The sequence below is a fragment of the Lissotriton helveticus genome, chromosome 7 (genome assembly GCF_964261635.1).
Source record: "Lissotriton helveticus chromosome 7, aLisHel1.1, whole genome shotgun sequence".
Classification (NCBI taxonomy): Eukaryota; Metazoa; Chordata; class Amphibia; order Caudata; family Salamandridae; genus Lissotriton; species Lissotriton helveticus.
Genome location: NC_136068.1, coordinates 1,855,186,637 through 1,855,210,215, shown reverse-complemented (window position 1 = coordinate 1,855,210,215; position 23,579 = coordinate 1,855,186,637). Strand labels below are relative to the sequence as shown.

The 23,579-nt window shown below is 42.1% G+C and overlaps 1 protein-coding gene across 1 annotated transcript; it reads left to right on the top strand.

Moving 5' to 3' along the window:
* The first annotated feature begins 1,169 nt into the window (after positions 1-1,169).
* LOC144769758 (uncharacterized) lies at positions 1,170-17,593 on the top strand. The gene is made up of 3 exons (XM_078653938.1): positions 1,170-1,230; positions 5,672-6,010; positions 16,713-17,593. Exons 1-3 carry the CDS (start codon positions 1,170-1,172, stop codon positions 17,591-17,593), a joined length of 1,281 nt encoding a protein of 426 aa, XP_078510064.1.
* The last annotated feature ends 5,986 nt before the right edge of the window (positions 17,594-23,579 follow it).

The following is a 23,579-nucleotide window of genomic DNA, read 5'->3' as shown; positions in this document are numbered from 1 at the left end:
GCCCATACACCCAGTGAAACCCCTTTCAGAATAGTGGTAGATTCATGACACATCTGCCTCTGATACTCATTGATGTACATTGAGGGCATGGATTAAAAGCAATACTCAACTCTGAAAGACCTAGGGTACGGTTCATGTAGTTATAATAATAATAATCCACATTTGTAAAGCGCACAATCACCCGTCAGGGTCTCTATGCGCTGGGGCCATCGGGAAGATTAAGCAGGCTATTGCCCAGAGTCACATGGTGCTGGGCTAATCTGCCACTGGTGCCAGGGATCGAACCGTGATCCCCAGATTCCGAGTCAGTCGCCCTAGCCGCGGTGCCACACCTCTTCCTCGACTCGAAGCGTTACAGCCAGAATAGGTCGTTGGAAAATCCCAGCAACCTCCATGTGCCCTGGGTACTGAGACAATTTCATCAACCATATTGACCATAGTCAGTTCCCATTCTTATTCGTACTTTAATTTGCATTGGTGCTACACAAAAACTATATTAATGTAAAGTAAAATAAAATTCATATAAATAATAATATTCATAAAAAGTTGGGATTGTTTCAAAGTAAGGTATAAAAGTATTCTAAAATCTTTAATAAATTGTGATTTTATTTGTTTAAGAGTTCCTTATGAGTATTAAAAAGTTGGGAATACATTTGAGAAATTCTTAAAGTCTTTTGTTCTAGCTATTGCATGCCTTGCCCCTTTCTGTGAATGCCAGAGAACAATCTCTAATAAAAACAATACATAAAACCCGAAGTAGATAAAACCTGCACCCAAACTTCCAGAGCACAGTGAGAATATTGGGACTACAGTTGCAGCATTCGACCATTATTACATTTTCACCTTTAGTCCTTGTACTGTGACTACTGATATCATGTACCACACACTTCCTGGCAACTGAAACAGTTGTAAAGGTTACACACATACATCCAGTAGACAATGAAACACTCACAACTTGTAGTTTGAATGTAGTGATCTGGAATAATCCTATAATCCTTGCTGGGCAGGGTCTCATATAATCCTCTGCTGGACCTCTTCCAATTTGGCTACCTTGAATCTCTTTGAGTCCTATAAGTAGTGGGTGATCTGTCTTCATCCTTAGTGGAAGGAGCTCAGATCCTCCCTTTGCTGGCTACAAACACTCAGACTGTGCCAGGCACTCAACCGAGATGATGCTCCTAGCTTTTTCTGTGCTGCTGGCCCTGGCAACTGCCCATGTGTTACCTGAAGGTAAGTTCTTAGATTCAGGGCAGTCTGTCACACAATCTGCATAGCCATAGTGGGTTCATCTGAACTCAATAGTTCCTGTACTCTCCTTAGAATATGTATGCAGACTACTGGGGGGACTCAGTTTTCAAGACTCTCCTCATTTAGGAATTGTGTTTTATGAAGCACTCATTAGCATACGTATCTGTGCAGCAGCATCACTTAGAGTAGATAGTACCTGTAGGAAGCAAACTCTGGTCACTAAATTCAAGCCTATGAGCCGCATGCTCCTTTTAATTAAATTGATCTTTAGTGGGTGCTGTCTAAAGTCAGGTGGAAGGGGCCTGGGCAGGCTTGCTTTGTATTAGCTTTCAGAAAAATAAACAACATTAGCAAACCAATAGTTTTGGCTCTGTATTCCTGCTGTGCATAAATGCTTCCGGGAAGAGCAATGGGATATCATTGGCCAAAAGTGTAATTGAAAGGTGAAGAGCAGGGAGATAATAATCAATGTGTCTGGATACCACTGTCAGTATTAGAACCAAGCCCAGAAACAAACAACTGAAACAAAAATCAGTAGAGTCACAAACGTGTCACTGAGAAGACCGACAGAAACTGTAATACATTGGAGTGCGGGCCCCAGCAATGACAATCACTGGCATATCCTACACAAGTTAGATGGAGACTTCAAACCTCCCCACCACTTCAGAGAACCTCACAGGCTACTGTGATGTAATTAATATTCACATGGGTCAGGCCAGGATGGATAAAAAGTGAAAAGACCTGCACCTAGAAGAATCTACCAAGAACCTAATCAAGCTGATGCAAAGGAATTTTGTAACTTTGTGACATTGGCAAAACTATTACCATGACATAGCATGTGTTCTATAGGTAAGGGTCCTTTGTGCATTCTTCTGTAGAGTACTGTACTGGAAGATTGGAAAATAATATATTACAGAATATAAGCCCCATTAAACCACACAAAGATTATTGCAAAACATGCTCTTTGTAATGACTATTCAATCCTCACTTGCTTTGTGAGTATTCTTACAGAGAACAAGTTTGTGTCATTTTTGGAAGCCTCTCCATATTCTTTTTTTGTTGGGTGTTATGGTGAAATCTTTGACACAGGCAAGGGTCGCTAATATATATCTAACACATACGTACAAAGTTATATGTGAGCCCGAGTTTCCATCGGAGGAGTATTTTTTTATGCACAAATGTTTGGTGGCGTTTGACGAATCATTACAAAACTGTCCCCAAAAAAGTTCATCCACAATCCACCACTTGGACATTTTCGGGGTTATCCCTCTGTGGGGGATGAGAGAAACAGGGGTCCAAAACCCTTTCTTGCCCATGACATTTCCAAAGGGGCAAGTGAACAGTGATGCAGAGGAAAAAGTTGCTAACCAGAATGACACCAGATTTAGGAGAAAGCTAGTTTTTTACTCAGAAAGTGTACTTTAAATAATTCGATGTAAATCTCTTCAGCCATTCTAGAATATTTCATATTTAACAATTAGTGCTATCCGTTGCCCCAGGACTCCAGTGGGAACAAATGACCCAAAAATTAGGCTGGTCCCTTTGGCTGCCCTTCGGACTGGCAGATATCACTAGATGGCCACAATGAAGAAAAGGGAAACATCACTTACAACGAAACTTTTACACCGCACTACCATTACAACGCGGTCATTACAACGCAAACCATTACAACGCATTGCGCTGGGTGGCGCTCTAGGACAGGGAATAGGTTAATTTACTATCCAATAACCTTCCCTAGTGTCCACGGGGACTGGAGTTGGAATAGTAAATTAAACTATTCACTATCCAGCACCCAAAAGCGCTATGCGTTGTAATGGTATGCGATGTAAAAACCGCGTTGTAACAGCATGCGTGGTAAAAGCATGCGTTGTAACGTCATACATCCTGAAGAAAAATGTTGCGGCTACCATTATGGACTCAGGTACTTTTCCGCCCCTGTGGGGTTGGGTGCAGGGCTTGGCCGCATTAAAAAGTAATCAAAATCCCTAAACAAAAACAAAGGTTAAAGTGGAATTGTAAGTAATGTAGTGAGATTTTAACTAATATGGAAAAAAACATAGAAATTCACTAAAAATGATAAACGTTAAAGTGGAGTTTACACAGGCGTTGTAATATTAAAAAATACTGGTTTAAAAAAAAAAAAACACTGACCCATAACTGACATAAATATATTTTGCCCCACCACAGATTTCAGTTTTTGCCAGTAAAGGAATATGTGAGGTCATAAGCAGTACATCATAGCGGTGAAAATTATACTTAACCAAGTGGTAAAGTTTTAAAGTGCTGTTATAGTTAGGTATGGTAATAAGATCTTAGCTTAACCCCTTCGACGCTGATGACGAGCTGGGCTCGTCATGGCGTAGCCTCCTCGCACGCTCATGACGAGCCCAGCTCGTCACGTAAAGTGCGCTTTTGAAAATGTCAGCGTATGAGCGGAATTCCGCCCGCACGCATGCGGTTAAGTTAAACAAACTCTTGAAATTTACTAATACAGGCAAATGTTAAAGCATCATTATAGTTATATGATGAAATGAGTTAAAAACAGTGCTTAAAACCAAACAAACATGGAAATTCGGTAGCTCAGTGGGCTCTTTAACTTGCTTCCCGCCATGCACTGCTTATGCCCTCACATATAACATTATTCATGACATGTTAAATTACATCATTGATGACATCACTTGTGACATCTTTAATTACATTATTGTTGACATTTGAAACGGTTTGGTTCTGCCAGAATACGGGGTACTGCATGGGCCTTCTTTGAGCCCTACACTTTTCAATGTGTACGTTGCACCTCTGGCTGACCTGGTCCGCAGTTTGGGTTTCCAGATATGCTCATAAGCCAATGACACTCCAGTGTACACACAGTTCAAAAACATTGTGGCTTAAATCAAAATATGAGAGAGAAACTAAAGCTTGTTTCTTGAATACAATATTTACCTGTGGATATCGGTGCACGTGCTGACATTGAGAGCTGTCTTGGGCTATCAACGATTTCTATATAAACTTAATAGGTACTGATATTTATTTTCAGAAGTTCAGTGAAGAATGTATAATGTATGATATAACTCACAAACGGTTCAAGTCGCAAAAAAAATGTAACCGTTATTGTAATGAAGTACATTTTCAAGAATATGTGTAACATATATTTACACACATGCCTTCTCAGTGGCTAAAGTATAGATGTGAAGCAGTTGACATAAACTTCTATAGAAGATTAGACATTTAACAGGTACATCCTATTAAGGTAAATAATGATACTCTTTTGAACGGCAATTAAGGTTCAATAAATTACTGACTGTATTAATGTCTCTAGAGACATTCTGCTTCTTGCACACTTAAAAATCAGTAAAAACCATATAATCTGTACTAAATGTGGGTGATTTTACATATATCTTTATGTTCTGCATGTTGCAAAATGCATTACCCATTAGGCTGCTGCTGCTCTTGGAAAGACGTATTTTACTCAGAATATTAGACTTTATTCTCACATGGCTGAGGAAGACAGAGTGAAATATGCTCTCATTCATGCTTCCTTTGCAATTTTCATAATTTAGTTGTGCTTTGGTGACAACTGATTATATGTCCTTTTCAGAGAGATCTGAGGTCTAGGTACAGGTTTGAGGATGCTAGTTGACTTATACAGAGACACATGGGTAGGCACATACTCCGTAAACTCCTCATCTGATCTTCATCAACCCCTGCCTCTGATACCACCAGGTGTCAGTGGTTGTGTCTCGGCATTTGGCAAGTATAAGCATGCTGTTCAACTCATAGATATTAATGAAAGGTAACAAGTGGTTCTAACCATACATTTCTATGGCATCACTTTTAGTAAATAGGTCTGCTGTTGTTAGCCTCCTGTCATCCACTTTCCCCTATCCATCATTTGTGTACCTCTTCAGAGCAATCAATATTGTTTTTGCCCTTACCTCTCTGAACCTATTCATAAACTTCATTACCAGTGATACACTCTGACCCTCTTACTGCACATCATGGCATAATCAAGTTGGAAGCTTTGCTTGCAAATATTATCTCATGGTCAATATTTCCCTGTTGCGGTACTACGACACCAAAAACTGCATGACCTACAGAGAGCATATTGCAATGTGCAAGAACTGTCAATTATTCAGCAAACTGTCAACCTAGCAACAAATCAAAGAATGTATTAATTCAGCATTCAATCAATCACTCATCTATGTGTTTCAAAAGAAATGTGCAGATGGGGGTAAGTGGGGCATATCAGAATTTAAAAAATGTTTAAAGAGTGACGTGAAAGAAGGGGACAATTTTCAGACTTACCCAAACATGTAGCTGTTGTCTAGAGAACACAGAGAAGGTGTTCTGACATGTTAAGGCATTGTTAGCTTTAGTAGTTATCTGTAAGTACCAAGACAATCTTCTTTGTATTAACCTGCTTTAGGTTACAAAGGTGATGAAGAAAGACCGGGGATGTGTTTGGAGGAATTTTTCGACCAGCATCCAAAAGCACTTGAATTGTTTAGACAGCAGATGACAGAATCACATGAATCCTCTGAAGACACCCATTACCGCAATGGACACTCAAGGAGAGCTCCACCTCAGAAGAACGGCGGAGCCAAACCTGCCACGAAAGATGGACCCTCCCCTCAACGGAAGCCCAAGCGTTGGCATCTGCTGGACTTCTCCAAGCTTCAGATCTGCTCTGTGGACATGGACTGCAATGACATGAGGAAGTGCTGCCAGACCATGTGTGGCAAGAGGTGCATGAAGCCGATGTTTGGTAAGAATTTACTATTTTTTTTTTGTTTCAAGCTCTTTCATTGACCTCTCTCAATGTCAAGGCTGCATATGTCTCTCTTTATTTGTCAGACTATAGAAGGGTGTTGTAAAAAATGCGATCTAAGCATTTAGGGGAATATCATCAACGGCCTGAGTTAAAATTATCGCCGCTCTTGTGTCCGTTTTTGGACAAAAAGCAGCAATAATTTTAACGCCCTATCAGCATGGACACGCTAACGTGTGAATCCAGGCCTTAGCGCACATAAACTTATCGCCTTGCCTCGCTTCGCTAATGAGATGCGAGGTAGGCGTTCCCTAGTAAAATACAGCGGTTCTCATCGCTAACAGAGGTTCTCCCTATCAGCAAGGCAATTGCTAACCGACATTAAAACTAGCGCTACCCCGCAGTATGGCAGTTTTCTTAAGCCTTTTATTTTCCCGACTTGGCTATGTTCATAATGGGAGGTGGATGGGAGGTGGATCATTATGCTGAGTCCACATCTCCCTATCAGCAATGTTTATTTCTTACTCTTTTATTTATCATAGGTATTCCTCCGTTATTGCCCCTTATCGCCGATATTGCCTGCATTTCTATTGCCTCGGCGATGCATGTTGCTGATAGTGCGCTCACCGGGTGATAGAATCCGGCGCTAGGCGGCATTACGATTTCACACACTGCAGGTGGCCAGCGATAATTTTAGCTGGCCGTTGATGATATTCTCCTGAGTTGGGAGGGGATTGCGTCCAATCATGTGCTATGACTAAGGAACCCAAAGCCAGGATCCCTACACACACAATCACCTATATCCCAGGTAATCCAATGTGCCTCTTTTTAGACTAGAGCCTAGAGCACAGAATAGAAGTAACCACAATAACTTACATCTCACCTGAAGTCCTGTCAATTTTTGGCCCTCAAAATGCATCTTCACCAACGTCAGTGAAGGACATAGGCGACTTTGGAGAGTTGGCATGTTCAAGTCTTAAGAGTGCTCACAGTGCTTTCAGATAATTTGTGATGAAAAGCAGTATTATCACTTCCCTTGTACCCTTGACCTCTTTTCTTCATATTGCTGTACTTTTGACCCCATTTTGCGTGAGACATATATTCATCAGCGTAACTTGACATGGTATGAATGCTCCCTCTACCCAATATTTTACCCTCATGTTGGTCCCTCATACAAACCTCCCATGCAACAATGACCTTTGATCTTGAAGATATAGCACACATTCAATGTTAAAGAGGTTAACTTTGCCCTGAAGGCATTAGGCGGACATGCACTATCCAAACCCAGTCAGGAATAGGATATCTATAGTTATGTCTATTCAACCTGCAGATTATATGGTTTACATATTTGGTGAACCAAAGTGTAATATGTAGATGTACCTCCCTTATTTGGCCTCACCGTGAACAAACATCTGTTCACAAATTAATATGCAAAAACAAATACAACAGGTATTCAATTGATTAGGTTAAATGTTTTCCTGGCGTTTTGCTTCAGTTTAATTTATCTATGCACACCCTACAGTAGGCTGGGTTCAGCCCTACCTGGGAGCAGCAGAGGGATTGCACTTATTTTTGGCCCTAAGCAGACTCTCTCATTTCACAACAATGTCTCCTGGTAGAGGAATTTCTTTTCAGGGAAGGTAATGGGTCCAGAAGTGAAGTGATCTGAATTCTGGGGTTGGGAAGGGGGTCAATGGTGAAATAGAGGAAGTTAGAAAATATATGCTTTGAGATATATTAGAAAACCCTTCCCATTGGTTTTCCCTTAGTTGAATACTTGATGTAGGAACACTCATGATACCCGGTGCTAGGCCTGAGATTGACCAACCATCATCATTTGTGAAAAGGAATTTTAGTGATCAGTAGGTTGTGGGTAGAATGTTAATAGAATATATGATGTTACGTAGCATACCATTACTCAGCAGGTATTTACTTTGAAGTTTTTACTTCGCAAATTCCATTACTACGCATGATTTTAGTGTGCATGCTTTTACGTCGCAAATATATACAAATACATTAAAAATGCTTTTACTTTGCAGTTATTTACAACGCGTAAATATAAAGGCCTAGATTTACTAAGCCTTTGTGTTGATATTGAGTTGCTTAAATGAGATTTACAAAGCCAGGCACATGCTTTACATTATGTAGTGGTTGGTGTTCCATGGGTGGAGCATGATTTTCCTGTGCATCCACCAATGGAATATGATGCAATCACAGACAGTAAATCTGGAAAGGTGCTAGTATAGTACACCACCCTGACCATGCTGTAACAAGGACAAGTATGTTTATTTCTCCTCGTTCTTTCCTCTTTGTAAGTGTGGTGCATTCTGCTGTAAACTTACAATGAGGAAAACACCTATTAGGATTGTCTTTGTATATCCCTTCCTGCTGCTCAAAAACAATCCTACCTGCAGTGCAGGCACCTTGCCCCACTGTGCAAGTGTGCCTTCCGTTGGCGCTAAACAGCCACAAGTGCGCCAAAGGACTGAACTGTGCCCTATCTCTCAACATATAGCGCAGTTCAGCTCTTTCCTTTTTATGCAATGCAACACAAAAACCTCTCCTGCTGCCCTGCATTGATTGAAATCTTAGTAAATATTCCCCACAGTCTGCAGAGCCATTGGGAGCACTGACCAAATTGTGCTCACAGCTCCAGCTTACACTTACCATCTGATTGCTGCAGAAACTGCAAAAAATCGAAAAGTAATGTTGGTACAAAAAGGGTGTGTTCAAGTCCCACATGCAAACCTCAGCCATCCCAAAAACACACCAGGCACAAATGTTATTTGCATTGGTGTATTCATGTTGGCATTCTTTGCACAAGACTCTAAGGGCCAGATGTAGGAAAATCGTATTTACCGATTCATAAATACCGAATTTTACCGATTCGGTATTTATGAATCTGTAAATATGAATGAGGGAGATTTAGGTAGAATGGGTAATTGAATTACCGAATCTGTAAAAATCGGTATTTACCGAATCGGTAAATACCGATTCGGTATTGCCCATTGATTCCTATGGGCCTTGAAGCCCATAGGAATCAATGGGCGATACCGAATCGGTATTTACCGATTCGGTAAATACCGATTTCAGCAAGGATGCAGGGGGTGTCACTTTGACACCCTCTAGCACCCCGAATACAGGCAAGTGTGCCATGTGGCACACAGACATGCCCTAAGGGCATGTCTGTCTGTCACATGGCATAGGTGTGCATGCACACCTGGATTCGGTATTTTACCACCCAATTGGATTGGGTGGTTAAATACCGAATCTGTAAGGCCTTTGGGACTCTGAAGAGTCCCACCTACATCTGCAAGTTACCGAATCGGTAAAAATACTGATTCGGTATTTTACCGATTCGGTAAATTTACTGATTCGGTAAAATTCGGTAATCGGTAAAATTGGCCCCCTACATGCCAATTCTTAAATACCGGTCGGTAACGGCCGAAATCGGCCGTTACCGACCGGTATTTAGGCTCCTATATCTGGCCCTAAATGACCATCTTCCCAACAGTTCATTCCCCGCATTTTAAATATCCATCTCCCAGCACATTATGTGAACCATTGCCTTCACAAGTAACTAGCCTTCTAAACAAACATTAGCAGAGTCAAGAGGTTTGGTGTCAATGCAATAATTCATGCCACATCATTTGTGTATGCCTTTGTCTTCATATGCTTGTGCATTAAAACCAGATGTATTGCTTTGCCTATTTTGTTTTCAGTAGCTTTATTGCCATGTCCTTTGCACGTGTGTGTGTTTACAAATAAGTTTGAATGTATGTGTGACTCACACACACTTGCTTACTACAATATAGACAAAAACTGGCTGTCCTGAAAAATAAAGGTTTCTTACCCTCTGTAATCTCTATCTCTGTTATTTAGGGCCACATAAACATAGAGGGCCATATTATCAAGCCTGGTTGATAAAATTATCGCCGCTTTATTGACAGGAAACGTCCGCTAAAGTGACGATAATGGGCTTGATAATAGGCTCTATGGAATTCCAATCGAAGCTCATGTTAGATGTCCTTAACATCTAACACGAGCTTCGATTGGAATTCCATAGAGCCTATTATCAAGCCAATTATTGCCAATTTAGCGGCAGTTTCCTGCCGATAAAGTGGTGATAATTTTATCGCCAAGGCTTGATAATATGGCCCATAGTTTTAGCTCTTGCAAACCCTCTGATTTTGTATATAATTCGGAAGACGATAAAACCCCTTTTCCAATGTACTAAGTCCATTTAATGATTCAGTAAAAGGTTTTCAATATCTGTAAATAGGTTTAGAAAACCATACAGAATTGGTATCTGGAAGGGATGTGTTTTCTAATGCTTATGTCCCATGGTATGTATTTATGTTTTGCAAACGACATCGTTTTTGCACTTATTTTTGGCCCTAAGCAGACTCTCTCATTTCACAACAATGTCTCCTGGTAGAGGAATTTCTTTTCAGGGAAGGTAATGGGTCCAGAAGTGAAGTGATCTGAATTCTGGGGTTGGGAAGGGGGTCAATGGTGAAATAGAGGAAGTTAGAAAATATATGCTTTGAGATATATTAGAAAACCCTTCCCATTGGTTTTCCCTTAGTTGAATACTTGATGTAGGAACACTCATGATACCCGGTGCTAGGCCTGAGATTGACCAACCATCATCATTTGTGAAAAGGAATTTTAGTGATCAGTAGGTTGTGGGTAGAATGTTAATAGAATATATGATGTTACGTAGCATACCATTACTCAGCAGGTATTTACTTTGAAGTTTTTACTTCGCAAATTCCATTACTACGCATGATTTTAGTGTGCATGCTTTTACGTCGCAAATATATACAAAAACATTAAAAATGCTTTTACTTTGCAGTTATTTACAACGCGTAAATATAAAGGCCTAGATTTACTAAGCCTTTGTGTTGATATTGAGTTGCTTAAATGAGATTTACAAAGCCAGGCACATGCTTTACATTATGTAGTGGTTGGTGTTCCATGGGTGGAGCATGATTTTCCTGTGCATCCACCAATGGAATATGATGCAATCACAGACAGTAAATCTGGAAAGGTGCTAGTATAGTACACCACCCTGACCATGCTGTAACAAGGACAAGTATGTTTATTTCTCCTCGTTCTTTCCTCTTTGTAAGTGTGGTGCATTCTGCTGTAAACTTACAATGAGGAAAACACCTATTAGGATTGTCTTTGTATATCCCTTCCTGCTGCTCAAAAACAATCCTACCTGCAGTGCAGGCACCTTGCCCCACTGTGCAAGTGTGCCTTCCGTTGGCGCTAAACAGCCACAAGTGCGCCAAAGGACTGAACTGTGCCCTATCTCTCAACATATAGCGCAGTTCAGCTCTTTCCTTTTTATGCAATGCAACACAAAAACCTCTCCTGCTGCCCTGCATTGATTGAAATCTTAGTAAATATTCCCCACAGTCTGCAGAGCCATTGGGAGCACTGACCAAATTGTGCTCACAGCTCCAGCTTACACTTACCATCTGATTGCTGCAGAAACTGCAAAAAATCGAAAAGTAATGTTGGTACAAAAAGGGTGTGTTCAAGTCCCACATGCAAACCTCAGCCATCCCAAAAACACACCAGGCACAAATGTTATTTGCATTGGTGTATTCATGTTGGCATTCTTTGCACAAGACTCTAAGGGCCAGATGTAGGAAAATCATATTTACCGATTCATAAATACCGAATTTTACCGATTCGGTATTTATGAATCTGTAAATATGAATGAGGGAGATTTAGGTAGAATCGGTAATTGAATTACCGAATCTGTAAAAATCGGTATTTACCGAATCGGTAAATACCGATTCGGTATTGCCCATTGATTCCTATGGGCCTTGAAGCCCATAGGAATCAATGGGCGATACCGAATCGGTATTTACCGATTCGGTAAATACCGATTTCAGCAAGGATGCAGGGGGTGTCACTTTGACACCCTCTAGCACCCCGAATACAGGCAAGTGTGCCATGTGGCAGACAGACATGCCCTAAGGGCATGTCTGTCTGTCACATGGCATAGGTGTGCATGCACACCTGGATTCGGTATTTTACCACCCAATTGGATTGGGTGGTTAAATACCGAATCTGTAAGGCCTTTGGGACTCTGAAGAGTCCCACCTACATCTGCAAGTTACCGAATCGGTAAAAATACTGATTCGGTATTTTACCGATTCGGTAAATTTACTGATTCGGTAAAATTCGGTAATCGGTAAAATTGGCCCCCTACATGCCAATTCTTAAATACCGGTCGGTAACGGCCGAAATCGGCCGTTACCGACCGGTATTTAGGCTCCTATATCTGGCCCTAAATGACCATCTTCCCAACAGTTCATTCCCCGCATTTTAAATATCCATCTCCCAGCACATTATGTGAACCATTGCCTTCACAAGTAACTAGCCTTCTAAACAAACATTAGCAGAGTCAAGAGGTTTGGTGTCAATGCAATAATTCATGCCACATCATTTGTGTATGCCTTTGTCTTCATATGCTTGTGCATTAAAACCAGATGTATTGCTTTGCCTATTTTGTTTTCAGTAGCTTTATTGCCATGTCCTTTGCACGTGTGTGTGTTTACAAATAAGTTTGAATGTATGTGTGACTCACACACACTTGCTTACTACAATATAGACAAAAACTGGCTGTCCTGAAAAATAAAGGTTTCTTACCCTCTGTAATCTCTATCTCTGTTATTTAGGGCCACATAAACATAGAGGGCCATATTATCAAGCCTGGTTGATAAAATTATCGCCGCTTTATTGACAGGAAACGTCCGCTAAAGTGACGATAATGGGCTTGATAATAGGCTCTATGGAATTCCAATCGAAGCTCATGTTAGATGTCCTTAACATCTAACACGAGCTTCGATTGGAATTCCATAGAGCCTATTATCAAGCCAATTATTGCCAATTTAGCGGCAGTTTCCTGCCGATAAAGTGGTGATAATTTTATCGCCAAGGCTTGATAATATGGCCCATAGTTTTAGCTCTTGCAAACCCTCTGATTTTGTATATAATTCGGAAGACGATAAAACCCCTTTTCCAATGTACTAAGTCCATTTAATGATTCAGTAAAAGGTTTTCAATATCTGTAAATAGGTTTAGAAAACCATACAGAATTGGTATCTGAAAGGGATGTGTTTTCTAATGCTTATGTCCCATGGTATGTATTTATGTTTTGCAAACGACATCGGATCGCAAAACATTGATATTTTACTTACTTCTTACAAAGGTAATAGAAACACATTTGCAAACAGGAAGGGGTTCACATAGTGAATGTCGACAAAAACATTTGTTTAGAGTAAGTAATGGTCCCATGGATCACTGCTTACTTTTTTTTTTTTTAAGTTTAGAAACGTTTTCCTTTTTTTTATGTATCCTGTTTTTCTATACATAAAACAAGATGCCTTTTAAAATGTTAATGCTTTATTTAAAAGCAATCACAGAGAAGACGCCATCACTGTGATGGCAGCGAGTCATAGTCGGTTACAATTTACGACCTACTTAATAAATATTCATGTGGTAGGTCAAATTGTGACCCACTATGATGCAATATTTTGCAAACTGACATATTAGTGCATAGGTTGGTTAAGTAAAAATCCACACCAGTCTCAAAAATATACTGGTTCCAAGTTGCGACCAGTTTTTTGCTTCCATTGTTTAGTACATCTGCCCCTTACCAAGATGTAAACTATCCTTGTGTTACCATGCAGCACTTTAGAGAAATGACATATCAATGATATAGACAGCAGAGTGAGGTGAAAGAATAATACTACTCTGGGTGGAGACTAAACACACTATATATATTTTTGAAGCATTAGTAACAATAGTCGATAGCTGTGCTGTCAAGTCAGAACAAGGACCATATGCATCAACACATTTTCCCATAGACACAGAATGGGCAAAACCCTTTGATTCATCTGGCCCTAAACTACGACAGGCAAAATAGTCTTTATATCTGAAGCCTTCTCTGATATTTTGAATCGTGCTAAACTGACAGTAACCTAACTCTTTACACGGGGAAACATCCTTTACAACGCAACTTTTACCACGCAGTGCCTTTACAACGCAACTCTTACAACGCAAACCATTACAACGCATTGCGCTGGGGGGCGCTCTAGGATAGGGAATAGGTTTAATTTACTATCCAATAACCTTCCCTACTATCCACGGGGACTGGAGTTGGAATAGTAAATTAAACTATTCACTATCCAGCGCCCCAAAGCACTATGCATTGTAAAGGCATGCGTTGTAAAAACCGTGTTGTAAAGGCATGCGTATTTATTACACCAGAATTGTCAGCACATGGTCTCATATTGTAGGTGTGTCTAAGTGGTCTGATATTGCTCTAAGGCCAAAAATATGTCCCAGTAAAAAGAAAATGAATTAACAAATACTATGTGGGCTTGTGTGATGCTGCCTCTCGAGTGTAGACATTTGAGTTGCTGCAGTAAACTCTAAGAGGACATACTACTGTGATCTTTTGACTGTAGCTTTATGATGTTTGAAGGAGGACCCTGGGTCAAAAAGATTCACTCTGAGCTTTAGAAGTACAGGGTCATCTACCACATATGAGTTACATGGCATGTTAGAGGTAGTAGATTGCAGAAGGGATTGCTGATAGAAATAAGCGAGCTTTTCAGATCATGACCATGCTTGTTGCTGTCTGGGTGACCCAGGTACACATTCTAATAATATGGAGGGTGGACTGACATTATGGCACTTAGGGAAATTGCTCAGGAGGCTAAGAACCATTTGTTTTTATGAGCTGCCCATTTAACCATGAAAACAAAAGACACACAGATGATGAACAGAATGCAAAAAATATCAAAACTCTCACCCCCAGTCAAGAGATATAGGTTAAATACATTGTTCTTCTGCTCACCATGCCACCCCAGTTTAGACCCAGTCATATGCTAATCCATCTTGACCCTGCTTCTCATGGGAAAAGTCAAGCCTGAATTGCCAAGCCAGGTTCTTCCTGGACGGCAAACAAGCATCCTAGGACCGGTTTCCGGGTTTAATCCCTCATCAGCCAGGCTATCTTGAATACAGTGGCACAGAGAGCCCTGGACCCACGTCGAGGCATACCCTGCGCACTTAGGCTTGAAAACAAAAGACACACAAATAATGGACAACATGCAGAACATATGAAAACATTAACCCCCATACAAGAGATCGGGGTTAAATCTATTGTTCTTTTGCTCACCAGGCCGACCCCTGCTTGGGGAACAGGGTCAAGCCTGATTTGCGTATGGCTGGTTCTAAACTGGAATGGAGTGGCATGCAAAAGAATTATGGATTTAACCCAGATCTATGACTGGGGTGAATGTTTGATTAATTCAGCATGCCATACACCACCTATTCTTTTTGCATTCAACCATGAAAGCACCCTTGGTGAGTTGGCACACAATATTCCTGTAACCACAGGCATGCTTTAGTCCTATAGAGAACAAATGCACATGATTACTGCACCTGACCCTGATCTATTGCAACTGAGTTCCCTTCCATAACTGCTGAATTGCCCATGAAAATTACAGCTTTTACAGAACATAGGACATTCGTGTAGTAATATTACTTTGTTGACCTAATTTTCAACACAAGCATTGTCAATGCCAATCCGTCGCATTTACCTGTATGTGCAAACAAGACCCGTTGGGCATTGCCAATGCTTCTCTACAGTGGTCTTCAATGTCTGTAAAGATGAGGTTTTATCTTCCACATTTCAGTCGCAGTTTGTCTAGTGACAATAAGCTAGCACTGAGATGCAGCAAGCTAGCGTTTAAAGGGGCTCTGTATTCATAGGCGCATTGCTGCATCAGGAGCAAGACCAATAACAAATCTATCAATGATGAAACCAAAAAGCTCCTGTGGGCAGGTCAAGCACAGAAAGGGAGGAAAGCCACAAATAAGAGTAATGCAAATGGGATTCACAGAATAGCCATCGAATCTTGGGGAAGGATTGATTTTGTGATGTATTGAATGCAATGCTGTCTGCACTAGGAAAGCAAACAGAACTGGAATAGATTCTACTAAAGCTGCCTTCAGGATGTCTATCCCACCGGCAAGAGTTGTTATTCAGTGCATCATGGGAATGATTTTAGAGTATTTCTTGCCTTGTATTTGGATCCCAGTAATATCATGTAAGTATGTGTATTTGTGATCTTAGCCGAGGATCTATACAGCTCTCTGTAAAGATGAAGTATTTGCAGAGAATTGATTGACTGTTGTAAGTATCCCTTTGGGAAGCTAAAACAAACAGCAGCACTGAAACACCCAACAACAGCACTAATACAAAACACAGACACTACAACTATAATAGCTGGGATAACACCATCTTGTGAGGCAGACTCCATGTAGACCTGCATACTAAACAACATAGGGTGTTAGTGCAAATAGGCCATTTTGGTGGATTGACTGAAGAATATTGTCAATGCTATAATTGTATATAGTTTTAATGAGCCATCATTGTATTGCTGTGTTGGGGTGAGGAGGCTGAAACGTAGTTATTTATGTGATTGAACTTGCTGAATTGCTGGGCATGTTACAGACAACAGGTGTCTCAATGAGGGAATTTACACGCAGGGGCAATTGGAGCATGCAACCAAGCACCAGAGTACAGGGCTGGATAGCTTCATAAAGGTGAAACACATAAATCATATCCGGTTGATTGATTGGATCTATTTCTTTCTTTCAGAAGACCCCACATTGATGGAAAAATCTGAGGGTCGAGCGTTTGACAAGGGTGATAATGAAGGTAAAGTGGCATCAACAAATAAAAAGAAAAATGAAGAAGAGAAACCAGAGCAAAAGGAGGAATATGCAGTAAATAATCCACCACCAATAGAGGAAGATGCAGTAGAACCACCACCAAAAGAGGAAGATGCAGTAGAAGGACCATCACCAAAAGAGGAAGATGCAGTAGAAGGACCACCACCAAAAGAGGAAGATGCAGTAGAAGGACCATCACCAAAAGAGGAAGATGCAGTAGAAGGACCACCACCAAAAGAGGAAGATGCAGTAGAAGGACCATCACCAAAAGAGGAAGATGCAGTAGAAGGACCACCACCAATAGAGGAAGATGCAGTAGAAGGACCACCACCAAAAGAGGAAGATGCAGTAGAAGGACCACCACAAAAAGAGGAAGCTGCAGTAGAAGGACCATCACCAAAAGAGGAAGATGCAGTAGAAGGACCACCACCAAAAGAGGAAGATGCAGTAGAAGGACCATCACCAAAAGAGGAAGATGCAGTAGAAGGACCACCACCAAAAGAGGAAGATGCAGTAGAAGGACCACCACCAAAAGAGGAAGATGCAGTAGAAGGACCATCACCAAAAGAGGAAGATGCAGTAGAAGGACCACCACTAAAAGAGGAAGATGCAGTAGAAGGACCACCACCAAAAGAGGAAGATGCAGTAGAAGGACCACCACCAAAAGAGGAAGATGCAGTAGAAGGACCACCACCAAAAGAGGAAGATGCAGTAGAAGGACCACCACCAAAAGAGGAAGATGCAGTAGAAGGACCACCACCAAAAGAGGAAGATGTAGTAGAAGGACCATCCCCAGATCAGCAATAATAGTTCATCCACACCACAAGAGTATTATGTAGTAGAAGTATCATCACTAAATCAAGAATATGTAGAAATGCAACCAGCATCAACAGAGGAACCAAATGGTGTTAGTAACGCAATTGGTGGTGACTAGCCCAAGAAACAAATTGCTGAAAAAGTAGTGGAAAATAATAGAGGAGGAATTAGAAGGGGTTGAAAGGGTGAGAAAGAAGAGGTGGTAGGGCGATAACTTGGTAATGAAGAGAAAAGGTGGCTGTGAAAGAAAAAGGGTAACGTAAAAAATATAGGAAAAGGGCACATGGCTGGGTCAGGCAGTGACCTCATAAGAGCATTTCTCTAATATTCATGAAGTTGATATCCTTATATTATTATTAGTTATGTCACGGTGTGGAGCAAAATAAACATCATATTTTAAAACCATGATTAATAATTATCTGTGCATTTTTGGGCATATAAATTCTTTTCTGAATGATTGATTGTCCCATATTGGCTTAATGAATTGAGAAAAAAACTGATAGAGATAATTACTAAATGCAGACATTTATTTCATTGAAAATCGAAACACTTTTAAAATGTTATGAGTGGTATGAAAGGAAAAAAGCAACAGCGGAGTATCTGCAAAATTAAGTGAAGAAGAAGCCAGGACAAACATTACACACAAGTATTGGCCAAGCCAATAGGTTGGGTGTTGGCTGTTTCCTTGGGGTTTTGCTAATATCTATTTTATTTGTCAAAAAGTTTTGTATGAAGGCACACATTCCATGAAAAGAAGCATTTTCTTAAAGTCACAAGATATTGTTTTTAATGTAAAAGCACACACAGCACCCATAGTTTCTGTAACTGAGGGGACTACTTATTGTGCGCATGTGCACATTGTGCAAGAGCCAATTTCCATCACTCAGATTCAGGTAAGCCAATGGCTGAAGTAGTTTGACCCTGTACCCCATGATGTATGCTGGGATGGACTGAAACAAAATGGGCATAGCGCTACATGAGACAAATAGATGAAGAGGGCAGACTGAAAGAAGTATGGAAAATATATGTTTTTTATTAAAAAAACTGACCTTTCCCTACGCCAGACCTAAAAAGAAGGCAGAAAGGTAATGAAAACTTATGCAGTATACAAGAATGGAAAAATTAAATGAAAACTTCAATAAAAAAAAGTACTCAAGAAAATAGAAGTAGATTTTTTTGTGATGAGGATTTTTGATGTGCCCCTTGTTGTGCAACCACCCACTTCTGGCCACCAGAATTGGAAACCTTACCTGTCTATCCCGGCATTTACACCGGTGTATCTCTCTCCTGATGTCCTTCAAATGTTTTAAAAATGTGTTTTATAAAACCAGGCAAAATTCTACATACATGGGCCTAAAATATACACTACTAATTAAATATTCAATTCTTCTATTCCTCCCCCAAAATCTTTATAGTAATTTCATGAAAAATATGTCCATCTCAGTCTACACTTCAACTAGTGTCTAAGAGATACACATAGGCCCTGAAGTTTGTTGGACTAAAGGTGCTATTTATTGCGCTTGATAATGATACTACACTGTTTTCTGTTCATCAGGTGAGATAAATAACACCGATGACAAGTTTTTGGGGATTAGCATGCAAATCTTGGCACTTACCACACCATAATTCAAATAGTAAACTCCATGGGCCTCATTTATGAAAGTAACGCATCACTACGTGAAACCAGGGATGCGTCACTTTTCATTGCGCCCTCCTTGCGACATGCTGGATGCGTCATACAACATGACGCATCATGTTGCAAAGTGTTACAGATACATCAGTATTTTTGATGTATCTGTAGGCGCAAAAATGACACATTGCTGGAGTGTGTCACAAAAGTGATGCAACTTCAGCATTTGGTCATTTAATATGGGCAAGTCCCATTTCAATGTGCCTGCATCAGTCTTATGCCTGCTGTGAGGCAGGCGTAAGATATTGACGCATTTGCATCCTAGAAGTGCCGCAGTGAAATCTCATGGAAGTGACTCACTGGCGTCGCACAAGTGACGCAAGGGCTCATAAATAAGCCCCCATATACTTTTGTCCAGGTAAGGGTGAGTTATTTAATGCATCCAGTGATTACTAGGTTAAATTTATTTATTTATTTATTTTGGAATTTTATAAAGTGCATGGCATTACGCACACCAGCGTGTCCCCGCGCTGGGAGAGAAAATGAACAGACACAACGGGGAGGCTACACCAAAACTGAGCGAAAAAGATGTGTTTTTAGAGCTCTACGGAATTTTGCCTCGGAAGGTTCCAGACGCAGCTCCATCGGAAGCACATTCCAGCTCTTCGCCGCCAGTAATCTGAAGGATCTGCCTCCCATACGGGTCCTATGTATTTTGGGGACTACAAGTAGCCCGGTACCAGAAGATCTAAGCCTGCGCCCTGGGCTATAAGGAATGATGAGAGATCGTAAAAGATTAGGTGCCTTGCCATTGAGGATGCGGTGACATACACATAGAGCTTTAAAAGTTATCCTCTCCCTTACCGGGAGCCAATGGAGAGTTTTTAAAGCGGCTCTAGAGGCAGTTCTTCTAGGGAGCCTTAGCACCAGCCGAGCTGTGGCATTTTGCAGTACCTGGAGGCGGTTGAGGCTTTTTGCTGTTAATCCCAGGTAGGGGAGATTGGAGTAATCCAATCTAGATGTCACCGAGGCGTGCACAAGAGTCTGTCTGGCACCGACCGGGAGTTGATCTAAGATCTTTCGTAGACTCTTGAGAATACCAAAGCACATCCCGGCTACCCGATCTACCTGGGGAGCAAATGTAAGGGTGGAGTCAAACATTACCCCAAGATGTTTTGCTTGTTGACAGGGCGCAGGGGTAGAGCCCAAACAGGCCGGCCACCATGCCGAGGACCACACACTCGGACCATTCCCTACCACGAGCACCTCAGTTTTGGACCCATTCAGCTTCAGGCAGTTGTCAGACATCCAGGAGGCAAGCTCCTGCATGCAGGCACTGAAGCTGACCGCCGCAACATCCGGTGCCCGTGACAGTGAGATGGCCAGTTGTGTGTCATCGGCATATGACACTAGTTGGATTCCATAGCCTTCAACAATGGTGGCCACCGGGGAAGCATAAAGGTTAAACAGGGTGGGACTCAAGGACGAGCCCTGAGGCACCCCCTGATCAAGATCGAATGACCGAGAGTAGTGTTCACCCTGTCTAACCTGAAAGCCCCGGTCAGTGAGGAACGATTGAATCCATCTCAACGCTGGCCCTGTAACACCCCCTTTGTTTAGACACTGTAGCAAGGTGTAATGTGCTACAGTGTCAAACGCTGCACTTAGGTCTAGTAGAATGAGGGCATTGTTTGACCCTCATCTACTCCTTGCCTGATGGTCTCAGTGGCCATCAGCAGCGCCGATTCCGTGGAATGGCGAGACCGGAAGCCAAATTGAGTAGGATGGAGTAGATTGGCTTGCTCAACAAATGCCATAAGCTGGAGGTTCACTACCCTTTCTGCCACCTTGGCCAAATAGGGAAGGAGGGAGATGGGACGCAGGTTATCCATCCGCTCCCAACTAAGATTGGTTTTTTTTTGGAGGGGGAGGACTACCGCCTGCTTCCACTTCTTAGGTACAGTATTAGATTTAAAAGATATGTCGAGAACCTCCCTAATATAGGGTTCAAGAGTCTCGATACTTTCTACAAGAAGTTTAGGTGATGCTGAATCACGAGGAGACCCTGACTTAATGATACGGCATATCTGCTGGAGCTTGTCGGGGGATGGAGTATAGAAGTGGTCCAGCCTACTGACACCATCAACTTCCAGTGTGTTTTCTCTAAACTCAGTGCCCCTTTTCATCCCCCCCGTAAAGGTAGAGTAGATGGTAGCCACTTTGTCAGAGAAGGAAGCAGCGATCCGATTACAAGAATCTTCCGAGGCCAGTGCTGGGTCAGCAGATAAACCGCAAAAAGATATCTCCTTATAAATTTTAAACAGCTCTTTGGCTGAGTTCTTGGCTTCTCCTATCCTCCCTGAGAAGTAAGTTGTTTTTGCACGTCTGATGGAGTTATGGTATTCTCTGCGTTTGTCTTGATAGCTCATTTTAGCTGGTTCTAGGTATGCCACACGCCACTGTCTTTCTAATTTCTTGCATTGTGATTTCGCTAAGCGAAGCTCATTACTAAACCAGGGGGCGGATTTCTGGGGTCTACTGCCAAGTTTTTTCTGACATAGAGGGGCTATTTCATCTAAGGCATCGTTGATGCAACCTTCTAATCTATCTGATACTATGTCAGCGTCCTCACCTCCAAGTCTGCCACCTTTAGTCAGTGCCGTCTGGAATTTAGTTTTGGTGAATGCCCGCCAATTACGGCTCATATATTTGGGATTAGTACATTTATGAGTGTTTCCAGTGGCCATATAAATACTAAAAGGTACTAATAGATGGTCGGACCAGGAAATGGGGACGGGAGTCTTTACTTCAATGCCTTCCCAATTCGCAAAAATGGGGTCTAATAAATGGCCCTTTTGATGGGTGGGGTCAGTAGATTTAATGTGTAATAGAAGGGAATGTAATTGTTGACAGAAGTCGGTAGCACCTTTGTCAAGTTGGTCATCTAGGTGGATATTTAAGTCACCCAACAGCATAAACTTGTCCCTACGTAGAGCGGCTTCTGTTAAGCCTTCAGTGAGGCTGACAGCGAAGTTCGAAAAGAGACCAGGGGGGCGATAGACCAAAAAACCCTTCAATGTATTACTAGCATTGACCTTAATCGAGAAGGCCTCTGTCTCGCTGTCAGCGATAGCATAGGGTTCAAGTTGGCAGCAAAGTGGCTGTTTAAAAATAATGGCTTTCCCGCCACCTCTGCCCCCAATTCTATCTAACCTTACCATGGAGTAACCACCAGGGAGGGAAGCAACTATATCGGGTTCTGAGTTGGCATCTAGCCATGTCTCAGTGAGAAAAAGGAGATGAAGTTTCAGGTCTATGAGCAGGTCGTATATATCGAGACTATGCTTCCGCATGGATCGGGTGTTTAGTAGTCCGCATGTGAGGCTGATAGTCTCCGCCCTAGGCGTGGGTATACTGCGCCAATTATACTGACATACCTTACAGTAACTAGACCCTTCTACATTAAGACTGTGGAGACAGGCATCCGCAACTACCGGACATAGGGCGCGAAGTTGTTGAGCGCTCCAATATATTTTTGAACCATTTTGACCAGGGGTGGGGGCCCCTGTCCCCGGCCGGCCGAGGACGGGCGCAGACGGGCTTGCCTTAGGCGCGCCTTCGGCGCGCTGTCGGCGCGCCCGCTGCGCACGCCCGCTGCGCTCGCCCGCTGCGCGGACGAGTGGCCATTGCTCATATAGGAAGGTAAGGGAAGTGACGCAGCAGGGGGAGGAGTCGCGTCCCTCCGTTCAATCGGCACAGGCTAGCCGTGACGGACCGGGGACTGAGTCAGGTGGGTGCTAGGTGTAACAGATCTATTCAGCACACATTTCACCCCCCAATCAAGTTAGTAATTATTAAAAATATGTGCGCCAGGCGCTACACAAAAAAAGAAAGTTGCGCTGGCCGGTTAGCAATCAACCGCGCCAGTGCCAAACACTCAGTAAAATATTCCTCACGCTGTCAGCGCCAGCTCACACTGCTCTCACCAGCGCGGCAGAAATTACATGCAGCTATGTGGGCAGCAGGGGGAGGAGTCGCGTCCCTCCGTTCAATCGGCACAGGCTAGCCGTGACGGACCGGGGACTGAGTCAGGTGGGTGCTAGGTGTAACAGATCTATTCAGCACACAGTTCACACCCCAATCAAGTTAGTAATTATTAAAAATACGTGCGCCAGGCGCTACACAAAAAAAGAAAGTTGCGCTGGCCGGTTAGCAAATCAACCGCGCCAGTGCCAAACACTCAGTAAAATATTCCTCACGCTGTCAGCGCCAGCTCACACAAATAACACCCAATTGGTAATTCTGACTGCTGAGCAAACAGGAGTTGGTGCAGTGAACAGAAAACAC